At 35.5% G+C, this 25,698-nt stretch overlaps 1 protein-coding gene across 2 annotated transcripts in view; it reads left to right on the forward strand.

Annotated features, from left to right (window-relative positions):
* Positions 1-25,698, forward strand: part of ADAMTS6 (ADAM metallopeptidase with thrombospondin type 1 motif 6) — a 274,021-nt gene that overhangs the window by 227,219 nt on the left and 21,104 nt on the right. For both annotated transcript variants that reach the window (XM_027101008.1, XM_027101010.1), the window contains 2 exons: positions 10,962-11,091; positions 18,568-18,772. In XM_027101008.1, the coding sequence (XP_026956809.1) occupies positions 10,962-11,091; positions 18,568-18,772 (335 nt within the window). The remainder of the gene's footprint in view (positions 1-10,961; positions 11,092-18,567; positions 18,773-25,698) is intronic.

Consider the following 25,698-nt stretch of genomic DNA (forward strand, 5'->3'; position numbering starts at 1 on the left):
TGGGAGTATGGTCTGGGCATCAGATTTTTAAAAGGTCCCTAATGTGTAGCCACGGTTGAGAAGTACTGCCTTTGAGGCTAATTGAAGGTTTATTTAGTCTTCAAATAATTTACATTCAGATGCAAATACCTCTGGGAGCATTACTAACTCACACCTCTGTTATTAGTTGGCTACTAGTGGAATGCAAACGATTTAGGTATAAGTATCTGGGGTGGGAAAGTAGCTAGGGACATCAGAGAAGGAAATGAAAAAAGTGGTAGAATACCAATTAATTTCATAATTTTGTTTAGTGTGGCCATTGGCCTTCAACATGCCTTTAGAAAGCATTTTTGTAGTTTAGTTTATTTACATGCTTTCTTCTTTACCTGATAGATCATTTATAAGCATCTAATTAATGCTTTCAAAACTGACCGAAATTGTGCTAAATATCATTTCTTGGCCTTTTGGCTAAGATCAAATGCAATTGTGCTAAACAGATTTTCCAAAATTCTTTCTTCTCATTTCAAGTTTCTGTGGTACTTAGGGAGCTAAAATGAATAAGTGGTTATGTACTTAACCAACTTTAATTTAGACTCAAGTCAGAATATGAGGCCCCTGTTTTAACTCAACATTTGTGAAAACTGATAACAAACTTTTTTTTTCTCTTTGTGATTTATAGTTGTAATCAGAGAAGGCCTTTTATTGTTTTAGGAAATTGTTGTTTTTGTTAGGGAATGAATTTTTGCAAAATGCAGCAGTATTCATGATAATTTCCTCCCCTATCTTTCTGGATGTGCTCTCATTTCCCACTATTCAAACCATTCCCCTTCCACCCCCCCCCCTCTCCCCGACCCCCCCCCCCCCCGCAACTCCTCCTCTTATTTAATACAACCCTTAGGCTTTAAAGCAAAACTTCCAAAACCAATTAACTGAGAGTTGATGCTGTACTGTTGTACCTGTTCTGTTAGGAAAGAAACCTTAAGGATCCTTTAGCTGTGCAAAGAAAGGTCAGAAATACATATGTATTTTCATGTATTAGTTTTACATTTATACTGTAAATAAACAGTCTTCGTCCTGCAATCAGTTCTACTGACACTTTTGATTACTTTCTTCAAACTGTTTTTTCTAGGCTTTTCTTTCTCTTTGTACAAAAAATTGCATACCAATTTGGTCAGGTTTCTGCTGACAAAGGCATCTCTCTGCTAAACATTCATTGCTTAGCAGCTCAGGGGTAAAAAAAAAGATAAGCTAAAGCTATGCTTAGATGGAAGTCTGGGAGGGGGAGACAGGTTTATTTTTAGAGGCAATTTTGATTTTGTTTGAAGATCAAAGGGCACAGATTTTTCTTACTTATACAATGGAGTGTTTCAGGAATGTTTCTAATCAACTGTCTTTGACCATTTAGAATGTTATTACTTTTTCTTTTACATTTACATAGCCTAATTAATTTTTATTGTGTGCTTGACGCTCAAATTTTATAAAGATGCTTGTTTTATTTGTTATTCTTTTTCTTCCCTGGATGGCATCTTAAGCCTAATGTGGTATGTGTGTGTGTGTGTGTGTGTGTGTGTGTGTGTGTGTGTGTGTGTGTAGCATATAAGTTTTAAAAAATTTTTCTCTGTTTTTCCTCTTTTTAACTAGGGCAAATTCTTTTTATTTTACTTTTTGTGGTTTCACCTGGCTCACCTGGATTCTTATACATATTGAAACTGGTTTCTACTCTTTAAGATTTTTAAGATGCTTTACATAGTTTCCAAGTACTATTTGTATTTTCCTGATTTAGGGCCATATTTTTCACAATGCCCCATAGTACCCCAGGACACTACAGCAGACTCACAGAGGCACTGCAGAATATTGTACGTTTTCAATAGAAACACAGTGACACGGTCATACACCATACAAATTATTACTATTGAGTTGTTTGGACCTAACTACTTAATAAGTGAAACTCAGATTTTTTTTTTTTCTGCCTGGGAGGGCTGTGAAAAAAGTACTGGGACACTAAGAGTACTGTGAACCAGGAAAGTTTGAGAACTCTTGATTTCAAATGAGTGTCAGTAAAGTTGGATAAAAATTAGTCACCTAACTTCCTTTCAGTAGATGGTGAACTTCATGTCCTAAGAGGAAAAAAATGCATATAAACTCCTTATTCAGGGTCCTGGTGATGTTCAGAGTTTAAAAATGGAGACTCTTCTGCACTTCCATTAAGAAACTAGAGGTTTTGAGTAATATGTAAATTTCCCCTTCATATCTGTATTAAGTATATCTTCTGATGTGCCCTCCTGAATATGCTTCCTTCCTCTGTCTCTGTTAGTTCAGTTTCAGGTTAGTGGGTGATTAAAGCGAAAGAAAAAAGAGAGAGAAAAGAAAAAGAAACTATATATTTAAAAGAGTCCCTGATAGCAAATTCTCCCTTGCAGTTTACTACCTAACAAGTTTATGTAATAATCCACACTATTCCATTTATTAATAATAGACTTTTCAAATTATTTTAATGAATCTATCATGCAGATTACCTCGCCCCTTTAGAAAGCTGGATATTTCTACATTGTTTCTATGGAAGCACTTTATGTTAATGTTACATATTTTATTGTTTCCAAGAATGATACAACAGAACTATAATTGTGCACTTAAAAGTACGTAAGTCCATTCTAAAATAACAATTTTAAAAAGTAATTATTAGAAAAATATGATGCAGTCTTTTTGCCAGTACTAATATCTGACTGAAAGAGAATAGCTCTCAAAGTACCAGATAAAACAAAGGCAAATGCTTTACATATTCACAGATGTCCTTTTAATTTCTTTGCTAATTCTAACATGGCTAACATATTTAACATCACTAATAATGGTCAACTGACCATTAACACTTGTATTGCAGCTTATAAAGGACATATTCACTTAACTTGGAAAGAAACTCAAAGTGGAGGGGTTCCAAAATGGAACAGAGGAAAACAAAATTCAATTGTTTTTCAAGTTTCAAAATAGACTTGATTTTCAAGTTTCAAAATAGACATTAATAAGTCAAATCTTATAATTGTTTGCTTAACTTTAATTTAGGAATTACCATCCAAAATTTACTTTGAGTTAAGTAAAAGATACCAGATGGAAATTTTAGTTTGAATAATTGAAAGCCCTTTAGTCATTGTCATTTCTTTCCCTTTGAAGAAATATAGTTATATAATTAGTTTTTAAGAAAAATTCCCTATAAAAGATATTTTCTGTGTGAGGTTGTACTATTGTTTGAAACTATGAGGGTCCTTTTACATTTGGTTCCTGTATATACCAAACTTAGACGTAAAACAGATCACTGTGATATTTTTAATGATACACGTCCCTTGTAAAACGTGACTTGAGTTTACAAGGAATAAAGATTTGCATCAGCTTTGTTCATTATTCCGTAATTTTCTCTTTGGTCTTTTAAAACTAAAATATTTGTAAGACTAGACAATAGTCTATCATTGCATTGACTGTGGCATTCCCCTGTTCACTCTCTCCTATCATCCCCTTCTTTCAGTTCATTTTCAATGTTGAGAAGGAAGAGTACCCTTTAACATATGGGATTAGTTGTACCAGGCATCAGAGCAGGGCACCTGTGAACATCACAGTTCCCAAAAGCCTATGCTCTGTAGCCATCAATTGCACCTGTCTCAGTTCTCCTGCAACATGCCCTTGAGAGGGCTACTCCTCTAGGTAAACTCATGCTCTTGGCTGGTTCATGCTTCGGAAGTTAATATGTTTTTTTCTTTTATTTGTCTCTAATAATTATTTCTATTTATCTTTTTCCTTAAGTATGTAGCTTCCCCTATAGAATACACTTTTTAAAAAAATTCTTTGAATTCTCCTGTATATTTTCAATATAATTTAAGCTTTCTAACTTCTTGTAAAAAATTTACATATGAAAGTTTAGCTTGATACCCTGACATTTTTTACTGTTTACCCTTGCATATTGTGGCTTGCATTTTTCTCTAGTGTTAAGATTTATAACTGAGGGCAAGAAATCTGTGCTAACCTAAAACACTCCTAATGCTGTTTTCCTTCCTCTTCCATTTCATTTCTGTTGCTTTAGAGATTATATTCTTCTCTAACATGAATAGGGCCGGGATACATCTTACTCACTGAAAAACTTGGGTAAGGCTGAAACCAAAGTTTAAGTGCATTCCTATTGTATTTATGATCTGTGTGTCACAGGTCATGTTTCACTTCACTGAAATTTTGTCCCAAATCTCATTTTTGACAATCATAACACTATGCATCTTTACAAGGTATTATGCATAAAATACTTTGGGAAAAAATAAAACTTCTTGTAATGATAAGCATTATCATCCTGATTATATAGGATCTTATGATATTATTATTCCCATTTTTCATCTAAATAAAATTAAGATTTTAGTTTAAAACTATACAGCTTGTTTATGATTGTGTCCTTGTTATAATTCAAATCTGAAATATTTACTCTTTGGTTCCAAGAAAAGGATTCTATATATAATTAAAGAAAAGCTTCTTATTGGTAATAAATCCATCACAATGTAAGGAAGAAACTCAAGACCTCCTTGTACTCCAGCATCATTCCTCTAAAGTGTTTAATGAAATACCCAAAACAAATAAGCTCCTACTGAAGTTCATGGAAATTCCTTTTTAGTATAATATGGGTTAATTCTTTATATTAAGAAACTTGTCTCTCACAAAGTCCTATTTCTAGTTAGTGTTCTGCCTCTTGACATGTCTAACCCCTTTGATATGTACCTCGCACTGCTAAGAAATGAGACACTGAAACACGACGCAGAACCAAATGGAATCTAACAAATGCCTGTTTTCCAGACTTATTATTCTGTAGAGGACAGGGGAAAAGCAGATCTAGAAGGGGGAAAAATGAACAATTGAATTGTGGAGGAAAAAAGAAAAGACAACTTTCATAGAATTTTGGATCTGAAAGGAACATCAGAAATCATCTAATTTTTTGGTCTCATTTTACAAAGGAGAATGAAAACTTGCCTTAGATCATTTATCTAAACTGCCTAGAACTCAAAAAGAGGTAGTAACTAAACATGACAGAAGTCAGAGTGAGAAAAAAATATCGTAACAAGATAAAGTGAAAGGGAATTACCTCAGACATTTGGCTATGAGAAGAGTTCTTAAGATCCATGAAGATAAAGGAAAGAGAAATCAGACAGCAACATAACAAAATGAAGGAACTGTTAAATTAGAAATATTACATCTGAAAGTGCATTGTTTTATTAGATAAGGTAGTTTCCATAATATAATTATAATGGTACTTGTTTTATCCCCTCCCTTCATTATTAATGTAATCTCATTGAGGTCAAGTCTGTCTCACTCATTTTCCCCCTTATGATAATGAAAACCCATGGCTTAGACTTAGTAGGAATTCAATGAGTTAAGTTAGACCTTTCCATGGAAGAGATTACTGTTAATTTATAATGAGTAGTCAGAATCCCCTCCAGGGATAGTGTGATTTCAAATAAACGCAGTATATGTATGCGCCACCCTACCTTACCATCACTAAACAGAGTTGTTCTGGAAAAATAAATATTTTTAGAGCTGCATTCTCCTTTTCTTAATCCTGCTTCCTTGGGACGTTTAATTTTGCTTAAGACAGAAGGGAAGACGCTGGAAAGGCAGAGAAAGAAAACCTTTGGGAGATAAAAACTAGCAGGAGGCTCTTGAGAAGAAGGAAGCAAATGGGTGGAGCTGATTGGTACCCTGATGCCAGCTGTTAGATCCAAGGCAGATGGGCTTTGCTCTGCCCTACAAATGCTTATGTCTGGCCAATAATCACACAGCACAGCAGCCAGATTCCAGCCATGAAAGGCAGAGCAGAGAGACATTTTTTTCCTGGCACTTGTTGCTCTCTGGATGCTATCTGCACTGAAGATTTAGATTAAATTAATGTTGTTGGCCATATGCTCTGTATACTGTGGTTATATAGTGTTGTCTTGGTTGCTAGCTACTTTGGATGCTGTGGTTAAGCAAATTGTTGCCTTAGCCACCAACCACATTTGTACTGTAAGCTCTGACTTATTAACTTTTTCCCCCCTATTCTTCAGAAAACGGTTTCTTGGGTAGATAGGATGTGCTTTGCCACTAGGTTAAATTATCTAGATGTTGATTAGCCCATCAATCCCAAAGTTACACTTTTCCTTTCTGTCTTTCCCTTACTGACTTACATGTAGTTACAGACTGCTCACTTACCAATTGAATCGTCTAGGACTGAAATGCTGGTTCTTATGAGTAGATTTGAGAAGACCTAGAAGATCTTTCTCTTGCCCTTAACCTCTCCCACATCCTTCTTGGTTTAATACATATCACTCTTTCAAATGAGATTCAGGTGGTAATTTCTGTGCATTAAGTGCCCTCTCTCTACTTTTAAAATGATGAACTACCCTGAGAAAAGCAATAAATTGCTAAATATTGTTACACATGAACTTATTAAATGATTTAATTATCTGAAAGAAGAGAGATGGGACATGAGAACATTGAGCAGCTTATAAGAAGAGTAGGAGAGGGACTGAAAAGGAGGCAAGAAATGAAGAGGAGGAATGGTCTCTAAAGTCTTCACTCAGGATTGGCTCTGCAGCTGTTGAGCAAAAGACCCTATATTCTTGAACCATCACCATTTCCTAGAGTAAGCACAACAGATGAAGGGCTCCATATAGGACTCACTCGCAGCTTGGTGGACTTCTTGCTCATTTTCCTATGGTGTATGCTACTTCAAAATACTAAATGCCATTTCTTCATGTGTAGCTTGAGCAGTGATTCAAGTTGGGTACTCCTTCCTCCCATTGGACAGCAGAACCTTTGATGGGCAAGTAGATCATCTGTAACTTTTAGCACAAATTAAATATAAGATCTGACAAATTTAAACTTCCAGGTTAAAAATAAGAGTTATATTTCCATGTTAAGAACCATCTTTGGTATCAAAGAACCAAAATGGTAAGCAAATTAAAAGACTCTAAACAGGATACACCCATTTTAGAGAGTTTAAAGTAAATATATATTGGTAATGGCATCTCTGTACTTAAATTTTGTAATATGAAACCATTAAAGTTTTTTTTTTTTTTTTTAAGCATGGAAGAGGAATTGCGTTTAAAAACAGAATTGTGTATAGAATTTGCATGCCAGTAACTTCAGGTGTTTAAGAATAAATATAATTAGTGCAATTTTAAGTTTGACCAATTAAATTCTGCAGAACACCTGCATATCTCCAGGGGATATGGGCACTAAGCCACCAGAATTTTGTTTTTGATTAGGCATATACTGACTGGTCATACGGACATTTTATGTTTTGGATTATAAACTATACATCTTTAGATTTGAAAACATAGTGGTTTTGTGTAACTGGATGTAATTATTCCTGAAAGGTTTAAATCAACTTCTTAGCAATGTTTTACAGATTACTTTAAAAGAAGCTATGTACAAGAGGGTTGTTCATATAAAAAGATTCTAAACTCAATCATTTCTCTTGTTGACTTGGTTTAGATTATTTCCAGTTGATCTGTGTTTTCTAAAGCTAAAAGCTGCATTCTCTTTAATCCAAAAGTATGTGTTGAAAAATCCATCCAATTAGGTGCATTGGTTTAGAGAGTTATTCTGTTGCTGCTGATGTAAAAAGAAAAAAAAAAATTCTGTAAACCTGCCAAGTGTGGGGGTAAAAGTTGGAAGGAGATTTGTGCTATTGAAGGGAGATAGTTCAGCATTTTAGGAAGGTTTGGAATAGATTACTAGTATAGTCAGTCAGTTCTCGAGTGTGAAATACCACACTGTCTAATATGACATTTTAGAAGAAAATTAATAAAAGATGAATGCAAGGAAAATGCATCTTTGTAAAATACAGTTATTTCAGCTGCTTATTCAAGGACTTTAATTTTTACTTCATAAAAAATAGCATTCTGAAATTATGAAAGTGAAATGTACCCCCAAATATCCTAAATTCTAGTTTTTAAGAAGTCTGAGAGGCATGACAAAATTAAGTCAATTTGTAATTCTCAGCACTTAGCTCAATATCTCATAAGAAGTACAGTGCCTTGTATTCAGTAATTATTCTCTATTGAATGAATGAATGGATGAATGAATGAATGACCTGCCAACCATATTTAGCTGGCATTTTTAGTTTGTGTACTATGTAATTTTAAATTAATTACTGGATCCCACCAAAGAACAAAATAACCTTAAAAATAAAGGTCCAGGGCTTCCCTGGTGGTGCAGTGATTGAGAGTCCACCTGCCGACGCAGGGGACGTGGGTTCGTGCCCCGGTCCAGGAGGATCCCACATGCCGCTGAGCGGCTGGGCCCGTGAGCCATGGCCACTGGGCCTGCGTGTCCGGAGCCTGTGCTCCGCAACGGGAGAGGCCACAGTAGTGAGAGGCCACAGTAGTGAGAGGCCCGCGTACAGCAAAAAAAAAAATAAAAAATAAAGGTCCAAAGCAAAGATATGAGATTGTGGATAATTTTTATTTTGTTCTTTCTGGTTTTGTGTATTTTCCAAATTTTTAACAATAAATGTTATGTAGCTGAAGTTTTTCAAGATCATACATGGCTAGAATTTCTCTTAAAATCAAATGTAAATCTTACCTCTAATAACTAATATCTCATCTGTGATTCAAATTGCAGAAGCCTTGCTTTTATATTAAAGGCTACTTTTAAAAACTAATGTCATTATAACCAAACAACATTTCTACGATTTTTAAAGGAAGTAGAATTTTATCTTAACCTGTAGAAACTGAATTGATGTTTCTGCCACTTATATAAAGCAATATCAGTTCCATTTTGTAGTGTTGAAAATGTTTATCCTCCCTCAGTAAAATAAAATAAAAATAAAAAGTTTATCCTTTTCTGAAAAACAACCAAGATACTAGCTTGAATGCCAACTTCCTTATTGCAAGTTTAATCATCTTTTTTTAGTTATTAAATGTATTTATAAAAGTTGGCTGAAGTTCTAAATCCTTTGTGTAAGTGGATGTTTTGAGTCTCCCCCCTCCAAGTATAATTATATTTGAATGGATATTTTAAAAAATAACCATGCTAACCTATAAAAGCAGTCCCCTGCTCCTCCTGATAGGAGCAAGTATTGAACCCAGGTAGATGGCTATTCTGAGCCACTGTGGCAGTGGGTGTTGAATCCTATGACTAATAATAGAGATTTTTGTCCAGGTGAATCACATGGACTTAGTTATCTGCCCACTGGAATGACACAGTGAGGAGATATGTGGTGAATACTGTGGAACATCTGTGAATGGGACAAAGCTATGCCTGCTGTGAATCATTCTTCCCTCAAAAATCTAAAGTTTAATAGTTAAAAAATTCCAAACTGTTGTCGCATAAACTGAGATATTTGGCCTATTCAAGGGGTTGGGATGGAATGAATACAGCACATACTCTGAGACATTTTGCAAGTAAGTTGTTTGTCTATATTTTAAACCCCTAAATTTAGGAAAACCAAAAAACTTGATCAGTAAGAGCCTTGGGTCACTGCAAGTAATAAAATATACCTTCTTCATCTGCTCACCACCATCATGGAGGCTATGGGACTTAATGGTTTTTGCCATCAGGGAAAGAGATTTCCCTATCTTTAAATTCAAAGTGCTTAGTTAGAAGTGTGCAAAACATGATGACTGAGGTACTCCCACCTGCAGACTCCCAGGATGTTTAAGGGACCTTGGGGAAGCATTTGGTGCGTAGCTCTTTAAGTGACAGTTTCCTTCACTGAATGGTCCTGTTTCACATTGATTTCCCTAATTTGGGGTCAAACTCTTTTCTTTAGGGCACTACTAAAAGCAACTGAGAAAAAAAAAGAAAACCTGAAGGTTTGTGTGGGGCTAGGTAGGTATGAAGCTGTAGTTGCTTGGATACTGCTAATGCTGCTTTTATAACTGGTTCTAGGTAATTTAGCCTACCGGGTTATAGAGATGGGATGGTTGAGTAGGGGGATAGCTTAGTTTGTGCTTTTATTTTCAATTCTGGGAGTAAGCTGCTACCTCTATAGGATCTGGAACATTTAGCATTGTCTTGTAGATTGACTTTCCTCTGAGACCTTGATACACCTATCTTTGCTTCTTTTGATTCCTCCACACTGAAGAGAAAATGAATCTGCATAAAGTCTATTCACCAGGCATGTTTACAGATAAGAGTGTGTTTGTGTGTGTCTTTGTATTTTGTGAAATGTGAGCAAGGTGTGGTGGATATCTTTGCCAATAAATAATAAACATATATTTAGAATTTTACAAATTTTATGAGAATATTTTTAGCTGTGGCAAACAGGTTACATAGACCAATTTTTAAGAATGAGATAAGTATTCTGTAAGTTAATATTTGATGGAAAATGTGTATATCTGTTTGCCAGTGGTGTAATCAACAAGGGCCGACTCTATCAAAGCAAACAGATTACTGATGGGTTGCAGTCTAAAGAGGCTCACTGCAGTCTTTAAATTCTAGACTTGTGGGCTTTCAGAGAAATAAATCTGTAAATGGAAGGAGAAAAAATGAAATGTGTGAATGTTACGTGTTCCTAACAAAGACTAAATTGATTGGATTTGTCCTACAAAATATTAAAAAGTAAATTTGTCCCTAATGTTTTGTTTTTACATAGATATCCAACCATTGTTTTGCACTGAAATGTATATTCATACATTTTATCTGATGATATTTTGGGAAAATAAAGTTTCTTTTTTTAAAGGAAAGCATGAAGAAGAATATACAAATGGGAATACTAATTGTTTAAAATTACCAATAGTTTCTTTTCTGAACTTGAAAACAGTTATGTTTCTAAATATGAGAACAATAATTTTGCCTAAATTTGCAATATAATGACCAGGTCTTCTCTCCTTTTTAGAGGAGCAGTCAAATGTTTCTGGAACAGATAAGACAGCAGCGATCCAGTGAGGTTGATCCCCCACAGAGGAAAGCTATGCATACCTAACTTACTGGAAGGTAAACTACTCTTCAATTAATGATGTCCTCCTTTTCTCAAGGTGTCCAAAGACAGGAGGTGGTCTGTAAAAGGTTGGACGACAACTCCATTGTCCAGAACAATTACTGTGACCCTGATAGTAAGCCACCTGAAAATCAAAGAACCTGCAACACTGAGCCCTGCCCACCAGAGTAAGTAAGAGAAAGAAGTGAGAATTATTTTCTTCAAATGCAAAGAGAAAAACATTAGATATTCTTATTTGGAAACATACATTCATACGATATAAATAAATTAGGCTGAGAAAAGGGGGTAAAACATCACAGAGGGTGGAATTTTGATTCCTATTTATCCACAGGACTTAGTAATTAACCCCTTTAAAGCAGGAACTTCAATAGGTTGATCCTGGCATAGTGCTGGCAATTGTCATATTTCATTAATTCTAAAGCACATATCATTTGCATTTTAACATCTCTGAAATTAGATTCATTTTGCAATTGATGGTATCTTACAATAATAATCGGCATTATTTTTCTTTAATGGTACATAAAATAATGGTATCTTAGATCCAGTAAAATATAGTAGATTGGCGTGCAGTCCTATCTTTTCCAGATATTTATCCTAAAGGCTTAAAGACATTTTAAATGGTTTAGAAATGTTCTGTAATGGAGTATCAGTGCTTTAATTTGCTGACCCAGTTTTAAGTTCTGTCATCCTAAGGCATCCTGTCTTCTGAGTGTAGAGCACAGGCCTAGAGGTGTACTTCAGTCCCTTTCTGTTGATTAATGTAACAGTTACAACTCACTGTAAAGGGAGGTACAAGAAGAGAGCCCATCCATCTTAATGATGACTTTTTAAAAATTTAAACTTAAAAATATGAGACCTGCTATCAGTGGGCCACACTGTGTAATCTGTAGGAACAGAAAGGTTTCTTGTTTGAGCAAAAGGCAATAATTATGCGAAAAAGGACAAAGATGCTGAGTTAATCCTGAAAATACCGATCTTTGTAGAGATTTTGCCTGATTGACAATAGCAAGACAAAATATGTGTGAATGGCATTTCATTCTTGTGTGAGAAATCAGAGTAACCATTATCCCCCAGATTAGCTAATTATCCCAACATGAAATTGATAAAGAAAGCGAGTGTAGGCAAATGAGATTATGTATTCCAAGCTCTCTAGAACTGGAGAGGAGAGCTCTATAATGAAGTAAGCCTTTTTCTAAAAGTGGAGTCACAAAAATCTGGGACTTACAATGGATAAAGAATGCAGGTCCCTAATATGGTTAAAGCAAGATGCATTTCTTGATATTTGTTCCAAAATAATAATGCCTTTGAACTTTCAATATCCAAAGTCAGTGTCTGCCTGAATGTTTTAATTTTAAAGGGAAATATTCACTCCTAGTCTCTAGAAAAGGTTTAGGGCAGTAGCTACCAAATAAGGAACACAGAATCTAGGGTGATAGAAGTTTTTATTCTAAGACTTTTAAAATTTCATGTCTCTTCTTTTTCAAATGTGATCACCATGTAACTAACTCCTTAAAAGCCAGACATGAGAAAGTATAGAAATACAACCTATGATATGTATTACAAAGACATTTGTTTTTTTATTTTCCTTTCTTCTGCTAATTATTTTTATAAATTTATCTCAAGAGAAACTGAAAAGCTATATAAAACAAAGTGATGCTCAAAAACCACAAGATATTTTTTGACGTTTCCAATAACTTAAGCATATTTTCATATAATTGTGAGCCTCAACCCAGTAAATTAATTCCCCGACACTCAGTACTTTAAGTATTATGTTTGTCATGATCAGCCATTTAAGGCATCTGAGTGGGCCTGGTTACATCTGATCTATTTTGGCCTCAGCTTTTTTATTTGTTTAAGTTCAAATGCTATTCAAACATCCTTTGAGGTTCCAGTGGTTGGTGATTTCATTCCATATATCATGTGCTTGTATATTACATGGGAGATTTTTTTTTTAACATTTTAAGGATAATTGACATATTGGAATTAACCTACGCAATTAAAATTGTTTCATATTTCCTTTCCTTTTGTAGTTCAGAAATAAAAGGTTACTTCTTAACTTTTTTTGTTGTTTGGAGATAAGAAAATGGAATTTGAAAAAGATAGAAAATTTAGACAAACAGTTTTCTTTGTTGGAAAGATCTAATGATACGTATTTAAAATATTTCTCTTTTATCAGTCCAGTTTTTCTTAGTTCCTTTTTAATTTCTTCTTTATTCCTTTGAATTCAGACTATGAAAAAGGAAATCTTAATTATTCAGAATGGTTGTCATATGTAATAAGATTCCCAGTAGGCATTGGTATTATAGAGATAAGGCTCACTGAAAAACTACTGAATTCAGTAAGACTTTAAATGAGTGTGGAAGAGAGCAGGTTTTTCAGATGACAATGTGATAATCATATTTGGGTTTTGTCATACATATTAAAGCGTAAATTTTTTTAAATGCAGATAAGTAGAAAGAAGAAACTAAAAAGACACAATATTGTAAGACCACTGTTAATATTTTGATCTATATATTTCATCTTTTTCTATGTCTACATAGGCACATGTATATAAAAAAATGGAATTATATTATTTATGATGCTTTGTAGTCAGTTCTCAACATATTGAACATTATGTTGTTCTGAACATTAAACATCATCTACAACATTTAGTAGATATGTCATTATTTATTTAAATTGGTTTTCCACTGTTGAACAATTTTGTCTGGGTCCTAGCTTTTGATCCCTTTCTATTCCACAGCATTAACCATTTTTGCTACTAAAACTTTGCTCTCTATAATTATGCCCTTATGCTAAATGAATAGGAATAAAATTTCTGGTTCAAATGGAATTATATTTTACTCTCTGAGACAAACTGTCAAATTGCTCTCTAGAAAGAATGTATGAATGTATATTCCCACCAACAGTACGTATATGACTGTCATTTTCCTGAACTGAACAACACCAGGTATTATTTTAAAAACAATCTTTAACTATTTTATAGGGAAGAAAAACCCTTGATATCTAATTGCTATTTTATTTTTTGTGCTAGAATTGCTGGTGAGGCTGAACATTTAAAAATTATGTTCAGTGGCCATTTGTATTACTTCTTTTTTGCTCTTCATGGCCTGACCCATTTTTCTACTGAAGAGTTTATCATTTTGTTATTGATTTGTATTAACTCAATGTATTAAGAATATTAACTATTTTAGACATATTTTTTCCTAGTTTGTTATATATTTCCCATATTATGGTGTTATGATCTATTTTTACTTATAAAAGTTTTTAAATACTATGTAGGAAAACTATCAAACTTTTATTTCTTTCATTGGTATAATGTTATGAAGGCCTTACCCACTTTATGATTATACTTTCAAAGTTCTTTTTTAAGGTAAACTCTATCTGAAATATATTTGCCTGCTTTGAGAAAAGGATCTATATTTATTTTCAGATATTATTGTTTTCCCAATACCATTAATTTAAAATTCTAAATGGTATTTTTTAATCAGAAATTATCTAATGAAATATTTTAAATGTCCTTTAGTCATATTGGAGACTTTATAAGTAGAGTATGGAAAGATAGAGGGCAGTAAGTTTTATCCTTGTTCTGCATAAAGAAAATACAGGGGACTAGGAAGAATAGACAAAAGAGGCATTGGTAAAGAAATAATAATAATAATGTTTATTTGGAGGACCTTGAAAGGCCAGAGGAAGCCTTGCTGGAAAAATGTAATGTGGTCAGAGCAGCAACTCTTTTATGAGAAAAAGAATAGTAGTCAAGATGGTGAGGTGACTAGGGATAGGAAGAAAACAAGAATTCTAGAGGCATTGAATGAAAATGGTAGAATTCATGACACAGGCAGAAATAATTAGGAAAAGGAAAAGGGAGGAGCTGATATTAAAGAGCATGACTGATAGGAAGCTAGTGCCCCACTGTAAGAAAAGGAAGTAATGTTGAGTTGGAATCCAAAGAGAAAGGCCAAGAGTTCAGTTTTGACTATACTGTCTTTTAATAGCAAGAATATTTGTATATATGACCTCATTTGAAGAGTCTTTGGATACTGAATATAATTCCTGTATGTTACTGTGATTTTTAAATTTGCGAAGATCAGAAAGGTAAAAACAATGGAGTACAGTACATTGTGATAATACTGTGACCAAGAATTAAAAGACATTTTTTTAAGCAACTGCGATATGGAAGGCACTGTGCCTTAGGAAATGGTTCCTTTTCCTAAGGACAATCTAATTGGGCAAATACATATAAAAATAACTATAGTACAAGGCAAAATATGTTAAGTACAGTAAGAATTATAAGCAAAAGGGCAAAAGGATGGTCAGACTGGAGAGAGATTTTTACCCAGGGGCTAGGTTTTCTTTAATAGTATCTTTTTATTTTGAGTCATTTCACCTCACCCCATGGATGACTATAATCTGTTATTTTAAGTTTAGAGAAAGATCATCAGAGTCCTCTATAAAACTCCAAAATGTAAGACCTGGGAGGAATCATAGAAATCATATAAGTCAACTCCCATCATCTCATTCTCTTCCCTCAATATTATTGTTTGTCCTCTTAAGGTACAGATAATGTAGATCAGATTACACAGGCTGCATCAAGCCACTCATTTCAGACACTTAAACGTGAATCCCATCAACTGTATAGCTTCTTCATCCTGGTGAGGATGAAGACAATTTTATCACTGGGTCTTCAGCTCAGAAAGAAATAGCCCCAGTATTATTCAGATTATAATAATTCAGCAATTGATAGTCTCAGAGAGAATTTTCGTGCTCATATTTTACCACTGAAACTAGAGGATGAAAAAGAGAAATAGGGAGAATGTCATCAGAGGGTCAAATACATGGAGAATGAAGTTGAAGGAAGCAGTCTGTCTTACACTAGACAGGAGAGTGGTGAAACTGGGACTAATAGACGCAGTGGTAAAATTGCAAAACTATTTAAATAACTGGATGGTGATTTAATCCTTTCGAGAGACATGGGAAAGGATGATTTGGTGAGCAATAAAGATGCAACAGGGACTGAATGTGAAACCTGAAATCAAAGTTAAAGTCAGAAGGAAAATTGGAAGTGTAGTTAATATTTTTACTTTCATACATTCTGAGTTAAATGCTAGAGTGATACATCTAGGTTAAAAGATGGTTGGCAATAAAAGAGAGGACGAAGAATAAAAAGGCAGAGGTGGCCCTGACCTCGAGCACCAAAAAAAACAGCAACACCTCCTGAAATCACTGCTGTTACTCTGGGCACCTGTGTTTAATTTGAAGGCCTCCATCCCTCTTACATTATGAGACCTAATGAGATCATGGCTGGAGATGGTATGACTGAACTTTTTGTGGCTGAGTTATACACATTGCTGTTTTATCCCCTAATCTTGGTGATGAAATCACTGCTGCGAATTGAATCAGAGTTTCACTATGGCTGGCATGCAAGTTATTATTCTCAATACACATTTTCCTCTTTACCAAAAATGGTACTAACAACTTAGGATCCTGTTCATCTGCGGAAAATAAAATGGAAAGAATATGAAAATCACTTTAAATCTCCTCTGGAAAATGACTTAGAAAAAAATGTTAATATCAGATTTTTTTAATTCAGGATTAAATTGCCATTCTTTAAATAAATCTTACGTTGAAAATTTTTAATTTTTTGACAAAATATATTTTTAAGTTTGAGAAACTGGTTAATTATGATATTTCTAAATGCTGGTTTCCCTCTGTAAGTAAAGAAAATAAAAATAATAATAAACAAAGGCCATTGTGGCTTATTTGGCTGAGTGTAGGCTCAAATTTAGGATACTAGTACTCTGACTTCACTAAGGTATTATCTTCCACGTACAAAACTGGCACAAATGAGCTAAGTTCGTGAAAAGAGGTGAAATTTGTTCTTAAACTTTAATACTTTTCTCTCTGGTTACTCTCCTACCAAAAGCACGAGCATATCCATTTAGGATATATGTGTGATTTATAAGCACGGATTGAAGAAAATGTCTTTTGACCTCATGCTTGTGATCTGGATTCTATTATTTGGCAGTGTTATAAATGAAATCCAGTGGATATCAACTGATGGGGGATCTCGTCCTAGCTCCATCATTGCACTTTTCATGATTTTGGAGAACTGTTTTCCTAACACTGGGTCTTACTTTCTTCTGTAAAACAAAGCACAGTGCCTTGAGCATAGAAGGCATTCAGCATATATTCATTACATTAAATACAATAATATATCAGTCAGGACTCTGGTTGGAAATAACACAACTTCAACTTTGGCTAGCTTCTGCGCTTAAGAGGATTTGTTGGTTTATATAACAAAGCTGAGGGAATCATAAGAGTGGACCTAGCTTCAGGAATGGCTGGAATCAAGCACTCAAATACCTGCAGGACTCTAGCTCCTCTGCGTTCTTTCAGATCAGCTAATTCCACTTGACAGGGGACATGGCCATCATCAGCTCTTATATCTTTATACACCTTTGTGACCAGAAAGGAAAGCATCCCTTTTGCTATCGTTGAGATATAAAAATTCTAAAGCTGAATTCTTATTGGTCTGATTGGGATCATGATTCATACCCTTGGACCAATTAATGTGCCCAAAAGAGTGAGTCCTGCAGAAATACTACACACACACACACACACACACACACACAGACACACACACACACACACACACACACACACACACCTGAAATTGTATATATGAAAGTTCATTGATGACCTTAGGAGTGGTATGCCTACAAATGTGAGATATGTTCATTTATTAAGACATTTCTCTTTCTTCCCACATTAGCTGTGTAGAAGCTGTTTTTAAGAGTAAAGGGGTCAAAGCAAGGGATCTCCATGTTTTCACAGAGCTGGCTCAGGACTCTGCTTTTACCGCAGAGTTTTTAGGACTCTCAAGTCTTCTGGATGGATACCTGGGCCATCTCTGCCCCTGTGAGGACAATAAAGACGTCTGTCTTATGCAGAGCATGACATTCATTTCTGGGAAGCAGAAAACAAATCCCTAGCTCCTGTAGTGTGGTTTTATCACAAAGTCCTCAATTGAGGGAGAACCTGCCTCAATGTAATAATAAAAATGGCTACTGTTTCTTGTTTGTTGTGTGTTAGACACTGTTAGAAGCTCCTGAGAACCTATTACTAGCATATCTTCTCTTGTTCGTGTTCAGTATGTCAAGGTGATAGGCTGAAATTAGCCATAGTGAAGTATTTATACCACAAAAACTGACAAATGCAACAAATCAGGACTCCCTCCCTCCCATGAGGAACCAGTTGTTACCATTTACCAGCACATGGCTTGGAGCTTCATATGTTACTTGCTTACTCCTCAGGACAATCTCATGATTGATATCGTTATCCTCGTTTTAGAAATTAATAAAAAAAGGACAAAAAGAGGTTTAAAAACACATAATGCCTTGCTTGTTTGAACCTGGGTTCTGCCTGCTCCAAAGCTCATGCACTCTGCTCTAGAAGGCAGCCGACAGTGGGTTATCTTCTCCTTAGCAGTTCTTCCATTTGTCATTTGTCACATCACCTGACACTGAAATGTTAGCTCTTCTGAGAAGAGGAGGTAGTCCACTGAGAAAGTGCCTTCACTCTGCTGAAATCTGTGGCTGCACTGAGGGAATGCTTTTCTGTGTTTCTTCCACTTCTTGTTGCAGGTGGTTCATTGGGGACTGGTTGGAATGTAGCAAGACTTGTGATGGAGGGATGCGCACAAGGGCAGTGCTCTGCATCAGGAAGATTGGACCTTCTGAGGAGGAGACACTGGACTACAGTGGTTGTTTAACACACCGGCCCATTGAAAAAGAGCCCTGCAACAACCAGTCATGTCCACCACAGTGGGTGGCTTTGGACTGGTCAGAAGTAAGGAAATCTGAGGCTGTATGTTTTGAGATGTCTTAGCTATCAATACCAAAGCATTTAATATTAAGGACACCTGAGCATGTGAGCGCCTTAGAACTCAACAAGTAAGGGCTGCATAACTCTGAATTTGGCCATGTTATATTTTTTTGCTGCTTGCCAGGAAGTAAAGGTTTTTGGAGTAAGGAAAATCAATGAGAAACTAGTCGTCGATTTAATTAAAAAACAAGCCTGAAGTGTATTTGAGAGAATATTATAAGTGGGTTTTCTTCTTCATTGCTATTCTTGAACAGCGTTATAAGCTCAGAATTAGTGATATATCTTTTTTTCCAAGTAATGTTCCAGCCTAACCATATAACTCTTACATATGAGTTTAATTTATCATCACATGTTATATATCTATATATATTTTAATTGCTTCTGGGGAAGAAACACGGAGTTGAGGGTTATAACTGTCAAAAAGTCAAATTCAGATTTTATCATTACCTCCACTTATATGATCATTGAGGAAGATCTGACTAAGATAATGTTTTTCTGTCATACATGTACATATAAAAAGTCTGATATAATCCCAAGGCCTCAGAAAAATGGTCATATGAAAAATGAGGTAAGAGGTAGAGTTAATTCTTGACTCTTCATCCTGCATGAGACATATACAATATACACACTGTACCATTCTCTACATTTCCTAAAGAAGAACTGAATCCTTCTGTAGTGTTGGTTAATGTTAGAAAGAATGAGTATCTGGCTATATAACTAAAGGTCATTTTTCTAAGTTAGCAAAACAGGATGCATTTCCTGCTGGAAACATTGTGGTACTTGCTTTAGGTATTTCCTGTAGACCTCATAAGTTTGTCAAAAAATAAACAACAGAAAAATATTAAACATTGTTCTTTAGGAACCTCTGGATGTAACTTTTCTCCCTATGAATCTTACTGCTTGAGTGGCCTTATTTTGCTAGAGGCACAGGGCTAAAAGAGAGACCTGTGTTTAAGATGGTACATGGAAATGGAGATTCTGACCAGTTGTGGTTATCTGTGGAATCTTTGGCAGAAGTTGGGAGTGTTCTTCCAAGTTTCCTGGCCATAGTCCAGCTTCAGTAATTACATTCTGCCTACCTAACTTTTATTTGTGTTTCAATCAAATGTAGAGATATTCTCAGTATTATTCAGTGGTTATGGAAAACAGTATGAACTCTTCTGTTCCCTAACAGTGGGTGGATTAACTCCTACATTCATTTGGAAGATAAAATCCAGTGATAAAGACAAGACATTTTACAGAATTGTACACATGTTAGTAGTTATTTTACTTGCAAGTCAGTGCCCAAAACCCTTATAGAAGTTCATAAATAGTCTTTGATAATGATGGCAACGTTGTTATTGGAAAATCCTAATGGAAGACCTGATAATTGGCTGCAACATTTTTAGGGCTTCAGGCCAAGTCAGTAAGTATAACTGGGTACTTTCTAACCACATTGGGATAGGAGCTATGGAGAATTCAGAAGAATCTCAAGAACTTGGGAAAATAAGAAATATCCATGAAGCAGGAAGAGAATAACATAAGACAGTGTTTAACAAAATGGTGGATTGTGAGGTATAAATGTATAAGTGATACAGAAATTCAGAGCTGAGAAGGTCAGAATAGCCTGGAGTAGGCTCAGAAGGCTTTTTAGTTGATGGGGGTTGAACTGAATGTTGTAGGAGTGTAAGATTTGAAGTAGGGAAGAGAACAAGAAACTGGAGAAGTATTCCTGATAAGAGAAACAACTGAACAGAAACGCAAAGATCATGTGGTGAAAGTAGAGTGGGAGAAAAGGATTTGTTTTAAAGAATAAATGGAAGAGGGCTTCCCTGGTGGCGCAGTGGTTGAGAATCTGCCTGCCAATGCAGGGGACACGGGTTCGAGCCCTGGTCTGGGAAGATCCCACATGCCGCGGAGCAGCTAGCCCCGTGAGCCACAATTACTGAGCCTGCACGTCTGGAGCCTGTGCTCCGCACCGAGAGAGGCCGCGATAGTGAGAGGCCTGCGCACCGCGATGAAGAGTGGCCCCCACTTGCCACAGCTAGAGAAAGCCCTCACACAGAAACGAAGAGCCAACACAGCCATAAATAAATAAATAAATAAATAAAATAAAATTTAAAGAATAAATGGAAGATAAGATTGAATAAAGTAGTGATAGGTAACAAGAAGGCTTGAATACAGAACTTTATACCATATTATCATTCTACAAAAAGTGGAGAAAAATCAACAAGTTCAAAACCAGAAACTAGAAAAAACTTCTGCTGACCACTAAAACGCCAAAATCTTCTCATGTGCAGACTCACTTCGCATTGGTCTCTGGACCTACATTTTTCTGTATCATTATATTTTTAACATAAAACACCAAATATAATCACCTTAAGGAATAGATTATATATATTACTGTATGTTTCCATTCCAAATACCATTTTAAGATTTTCTTCCTAATTCAACTTCATACAGGTTGTAGTTACCCTACTTTTAGCATTTTGCTTCTCATCTACCCAGTCTTAGAAGTGGCTTGCTCAAATGGCTCTGCGAGGCTGTTAGGTACTCCTGGAAGCTGCCTGGAGAAATATGTTTAAGTTAAGGGGACTTTTAATCACATTTCTGTTATCTTCTTTAAGATAGCTGAGTCAAAGCTTAGGGGAGAGAAGTGGAGCTGGGGGCATAGAGTACACATGTTGGGACTATCACTTCCAAAAAAACAAAAAATAGTGCCTGTTGTCTCTCCACAGACAACACAGGAAAACTATTCTGGGGTGAGCATGAGTCAGGAAATCCTGCCATTGCCGTCTCAAAGATTCTAGTTGAGCATCATCTATATCATCATCTTCATCCTTTGTTCAGGAGGAAAGAGATGATTTTTGTCCCCATTCAGTCTCTCCTGTTTATTTTCCAAAGGAGAGGGTGCACTCTCACCCTTCCATTTCCCTTTACCATAAAACCTATCTCTTCTCTAGATAAGTTAAAAATAAGTAAAAGTAAATAGCATTAAGTGAAAAAAAATGTCTGAGTAGCCATGGAGAACAAAGTGAGAACAAGGAACCTGTTCTTCTCAGAGGAATGTAACATCTCACACTAATGAAAATAGGAGGTCCCAGCAGAAGAGCAGGCAGTGTTCAACCTCTTTCACTTAACTTTTGCAAAGATGTTTCACACGATATCTTTTTCACACACCCATGAAAACTTCCCTCCTCTTTCTGCCCCCTTCCCAATTCCAAATATCAGCTGTCTGAGCTCTGCTAATCACAAGGGTGAGGTTCAACTGGTGAAAACATGTTTCAGTAAGAGGAATGTACCCTCTGACCTTTTTCTTTTCTTTGCTGGCTTCTCTAATGTAAAATTTCCATTGTTGCAAAGCCAGGAACCGTTTTCATTTTCCCCATCAGTGAAACTCACCCAGTGCTTATGGCAAAAAAAAAAAAAAAAAAAAATTTAAGCCAAATTGCCTTGGTGGAAACTGGCTCTTCTGCAGTCTTTGTGAAACTAATGAAGCCATGGCTTTCCCATTTCCTACAATTTAGCCTCACTCCTGGGATCACCCATGCTATGTTGGACTTAAATGGCTTTCTGTTTTTGCCTTCTCTTGGCATGTGACTCTTAAAATGTTGCTGTGTACTGTGAATGGGCTCCAGCAATCCTTAGCCATTCTTTTGATGTATAGGAATGGTTTCTTTTGACTCCACAGAGTACCCATTGAAAAAGTTCTGTTTCTTGTACTTATTCTTGGACAAATAGATGACTGGCATCATACTCAATTGACTTGATGGGATTTACATTTAGGTAGCATTACTTTAAGAAGGATGGGGCGGGGGCAATCTTCCTACCGAGGCACTGTTCTTTGTTTTAGTAGATACTTGTGCTGTCACCTTGTTTACTCCTAGGTTCTACTCTGATGCCATAACTAAGTAAATTAAACCCACCTCTCCAGAGAGAATTCAGGCTAACCCCAAAATGTTAATGTTTCTATCCTTTACAAGTGAGAGCCAAATTATTTTCCCTGGTGTGGTTTCAAATTTTTTTTCTGCAAAATATGTTTTTGCTTCTTAATCATAGAATGTTGAACTGAAGTATAAATGTATCTCTCATAAAAATCACCTCCTATATCCCACTGAGATGAGAACAAAAAACAAATGGTCTGGTCAGATTTTAAATAATTGTAAGATTCTGATTATATGAATAAAAGAAGGAAAAAGATATTTATCTGCAATGAGGAGAAATAGTGAGAGAAGTAATTTTACTAAAGAATCATTTTCTGCTGAATTATCTTCCACCCAGCTACCTAATGGTTTATTACAAGAATGAATTGAATGAATTTTGATATTTATAACTAGACTTTAGTCTAAAAAAATGACTTTTTATTACTAAGTATTCAATTTCTATTTATTTCTAATGAATTTTACTGCATACTCAAAAAGTGTGTAAAAAATATACCCTTTACATGGGTATAGACTAATGATTATCTCTGAAACATGCTCTGAATCACTTATGATTAATTTAATGCCTATTAATCATATACATAATTGTGGTTGCAGCTTGCTTTTCTAGGATTTCGTATTTTTTTAGGTAGCTAAATAAAACTGTGGCTGTCAGATAGATAAACATATTTATTCATCAGAAGGCTAGAGAGGCAAAGATGTAATGTAAGCTAAATAAAGCAGAGGGAAGAAGCAAAAATAAGAACAAGCTGAGGGATGTCTCTGCTTGAACATCTCTGACATAAGGTCAGAAGAATTTGCAGGATAGAATTCTACTTAAAACGAAGTTGGTCTAAGTGGCATCCCTGTGGCTTTACTATTTTTTACAAGCAATTTTTAGACATTTCATTTTACAGTCACGCTCTAGAAGTGCAATATTTGCAGAGACCAGAGTTGAGATTCCAGCTATAGACATGTAATATTTGTGGCTAGATCTGCAGGGCTCAGGGCTGGTATATTCATTGAATCAGTATGTAGTTTTCAGTCATTCACTATTTTGAGAATCCAGTTGATGATCTCTACTTCCAGTGCTATAGGATAGAATATCTGTGACTTATTTAGTGGAGCTTGGGCTATAATTTTCTTAATTATTTCTTGCCTCGATAGAAGATGACATATGTTAAGCTTTGCGTATAACTTCACATTGTCCCACAGAGGGTTTGTGTCTTTGTACATTTACCTTTCAGAGCATTATCTTTTTCAGAGCTGCCATCTGAATTTATCTGTACTTCTCAGTACTTCAGTTTCCCACTAGTAAAATGGGTGTGAAAACAGCACTTCGTGAGGTTTCCATGAAGATTAGGTAGATTGTGACATGCAAAGGACTTAGAACGCTGCTTGGCACTTAATAAATTTCAATGTTGCTTTCTCTTTTTATTCTTCTCCCTATTATCATCAATCTTATTTGTTTTTTTGTCTTTGATTCCCTGGGGACTTCTCAGATACAGATGAATGAATTGTCTGTCTTTGCATTGTCTGCCTCCCAGAACTGTAAGCAGGACTTCGGCATAGGCTCTTAGGAAAGACCGCTAGATGTTACTTCAGTCTTAAAATAATAGCAGAAGCTTCTTGCTACTGGAAAAGGATATTAGAATAAGCAAGAGACCTATGTCCTAGGCTTAATTAATTTTTGTATTGAAGTGGAGTTGATTAACAATGCTATGCCAATCTCTGCTGTACAACAAAGTGATTCAGTTATACACAGACAGACATTTTTTTGTCCCAGTCTTTAATATACATATGTATGCTTTTAAAATGAGAAGAGGGAAGGGGAATGGCACAAGTGCCTTTTTCAGTAAATTTTCCCAATATAGAAAATTAATCATAGCCTCAAAATACTAAAACTGAATACTAAATACTAAACTGAATTCCCTGTACATCCTACGTGTTTCTGCCTCTATCCCTAAAGTCTGAAATACCCTTCCATACCCTTGTACTTTATCTCATTTATTTTTATAATAATTAATACTTCTTATGTATTCTCAAGAGTTTGTTTCTGCCAATGCTAGGAGCTAAAGTATAGATCAGAAGGCTTAGGATTTAGTTCCAGCTCTACCACTTGCTATCTGTTTAACCTCGATTAAGTTGCCTAAACTTTCCTGTGACAAGACTCAAAAACTTATATGAGAATAATGTATTGAAAGTATTTTGTGAACTGTGAAGCTCTAATGGAATACAAGGTAGTAGTGGTATCATTATCAATAATAATATTAAGCATTAAGAGAGTGACAGAAATCCCCTAAGGCTGTGTCTTCTAACACTGGTGGACGGTGGAAGAGACTTAGTGAGAAGTCAAGAGGACCAGACACAAGTGGGACAAGCTCAAGAGACTCGAATCAGGGCTTTATTCATTCTACAGAATGCATGATTGCAGGATGGGGTTGCATGTCTTGGTTTCTTGATATATAAAGTGACAGGGTTGTTGTGAGGACTAAATGAGATAATATGTGCAAAGTACGTGGTGTAGTGTTTTACATGCACTAAGTAGGTGGTAACGTTAGGTCTGTCATTTAAACACTGCATGACTTTGGACCAATCACTTACTCTGGGTTGTTTCTTCATTTTAAAAACAGAACAATAATTGTCATCTCACAGGATTTTTGTGAAGACTGTGTGAATTACAGCACTTAGCACAGCTATCTAGAGTGTTTATTAAATGGCAGCTGCTATCAATATTATCATTATTAATAGCAGCAGTAGTCATAGTAGTAGCAGCAGCAGCACTAGCTCTGTGCCTGGCACTGGGCTGGCACTAGGAATACTGTATCTTGTTTAGTATGGAGAGGTGAATCTGAAGAGGTAAGCAGAGGCTTCCTATCAGTGTATAGTAAGATATTTAAAGAGTTTGAATTTTTATCTTGAAGACCACTGAAGGATTTTTTAAAAAATCAGAACAGAATATAACTGGATTTGTGCTTTAGAGAGTGGATT

Source organism: Aethalodelphis obliquidens, unplaced genomic scaffold (assembly GCF_003676395.1).
Source record: "Aethalodelphis obliquidens isolate GAN/ISIS:26980383/991018 unplaced genomic scaffold, ASM367639v1 scaffold4, whole genome shotgun sequence".
Taxonomy (NCBI): Eukaryota; Metazoa; Chordata; class Mammalia; order Artiodactyla; family Delphinidae; genus Aethalodelphis; species Aethalodelphis obliquidens.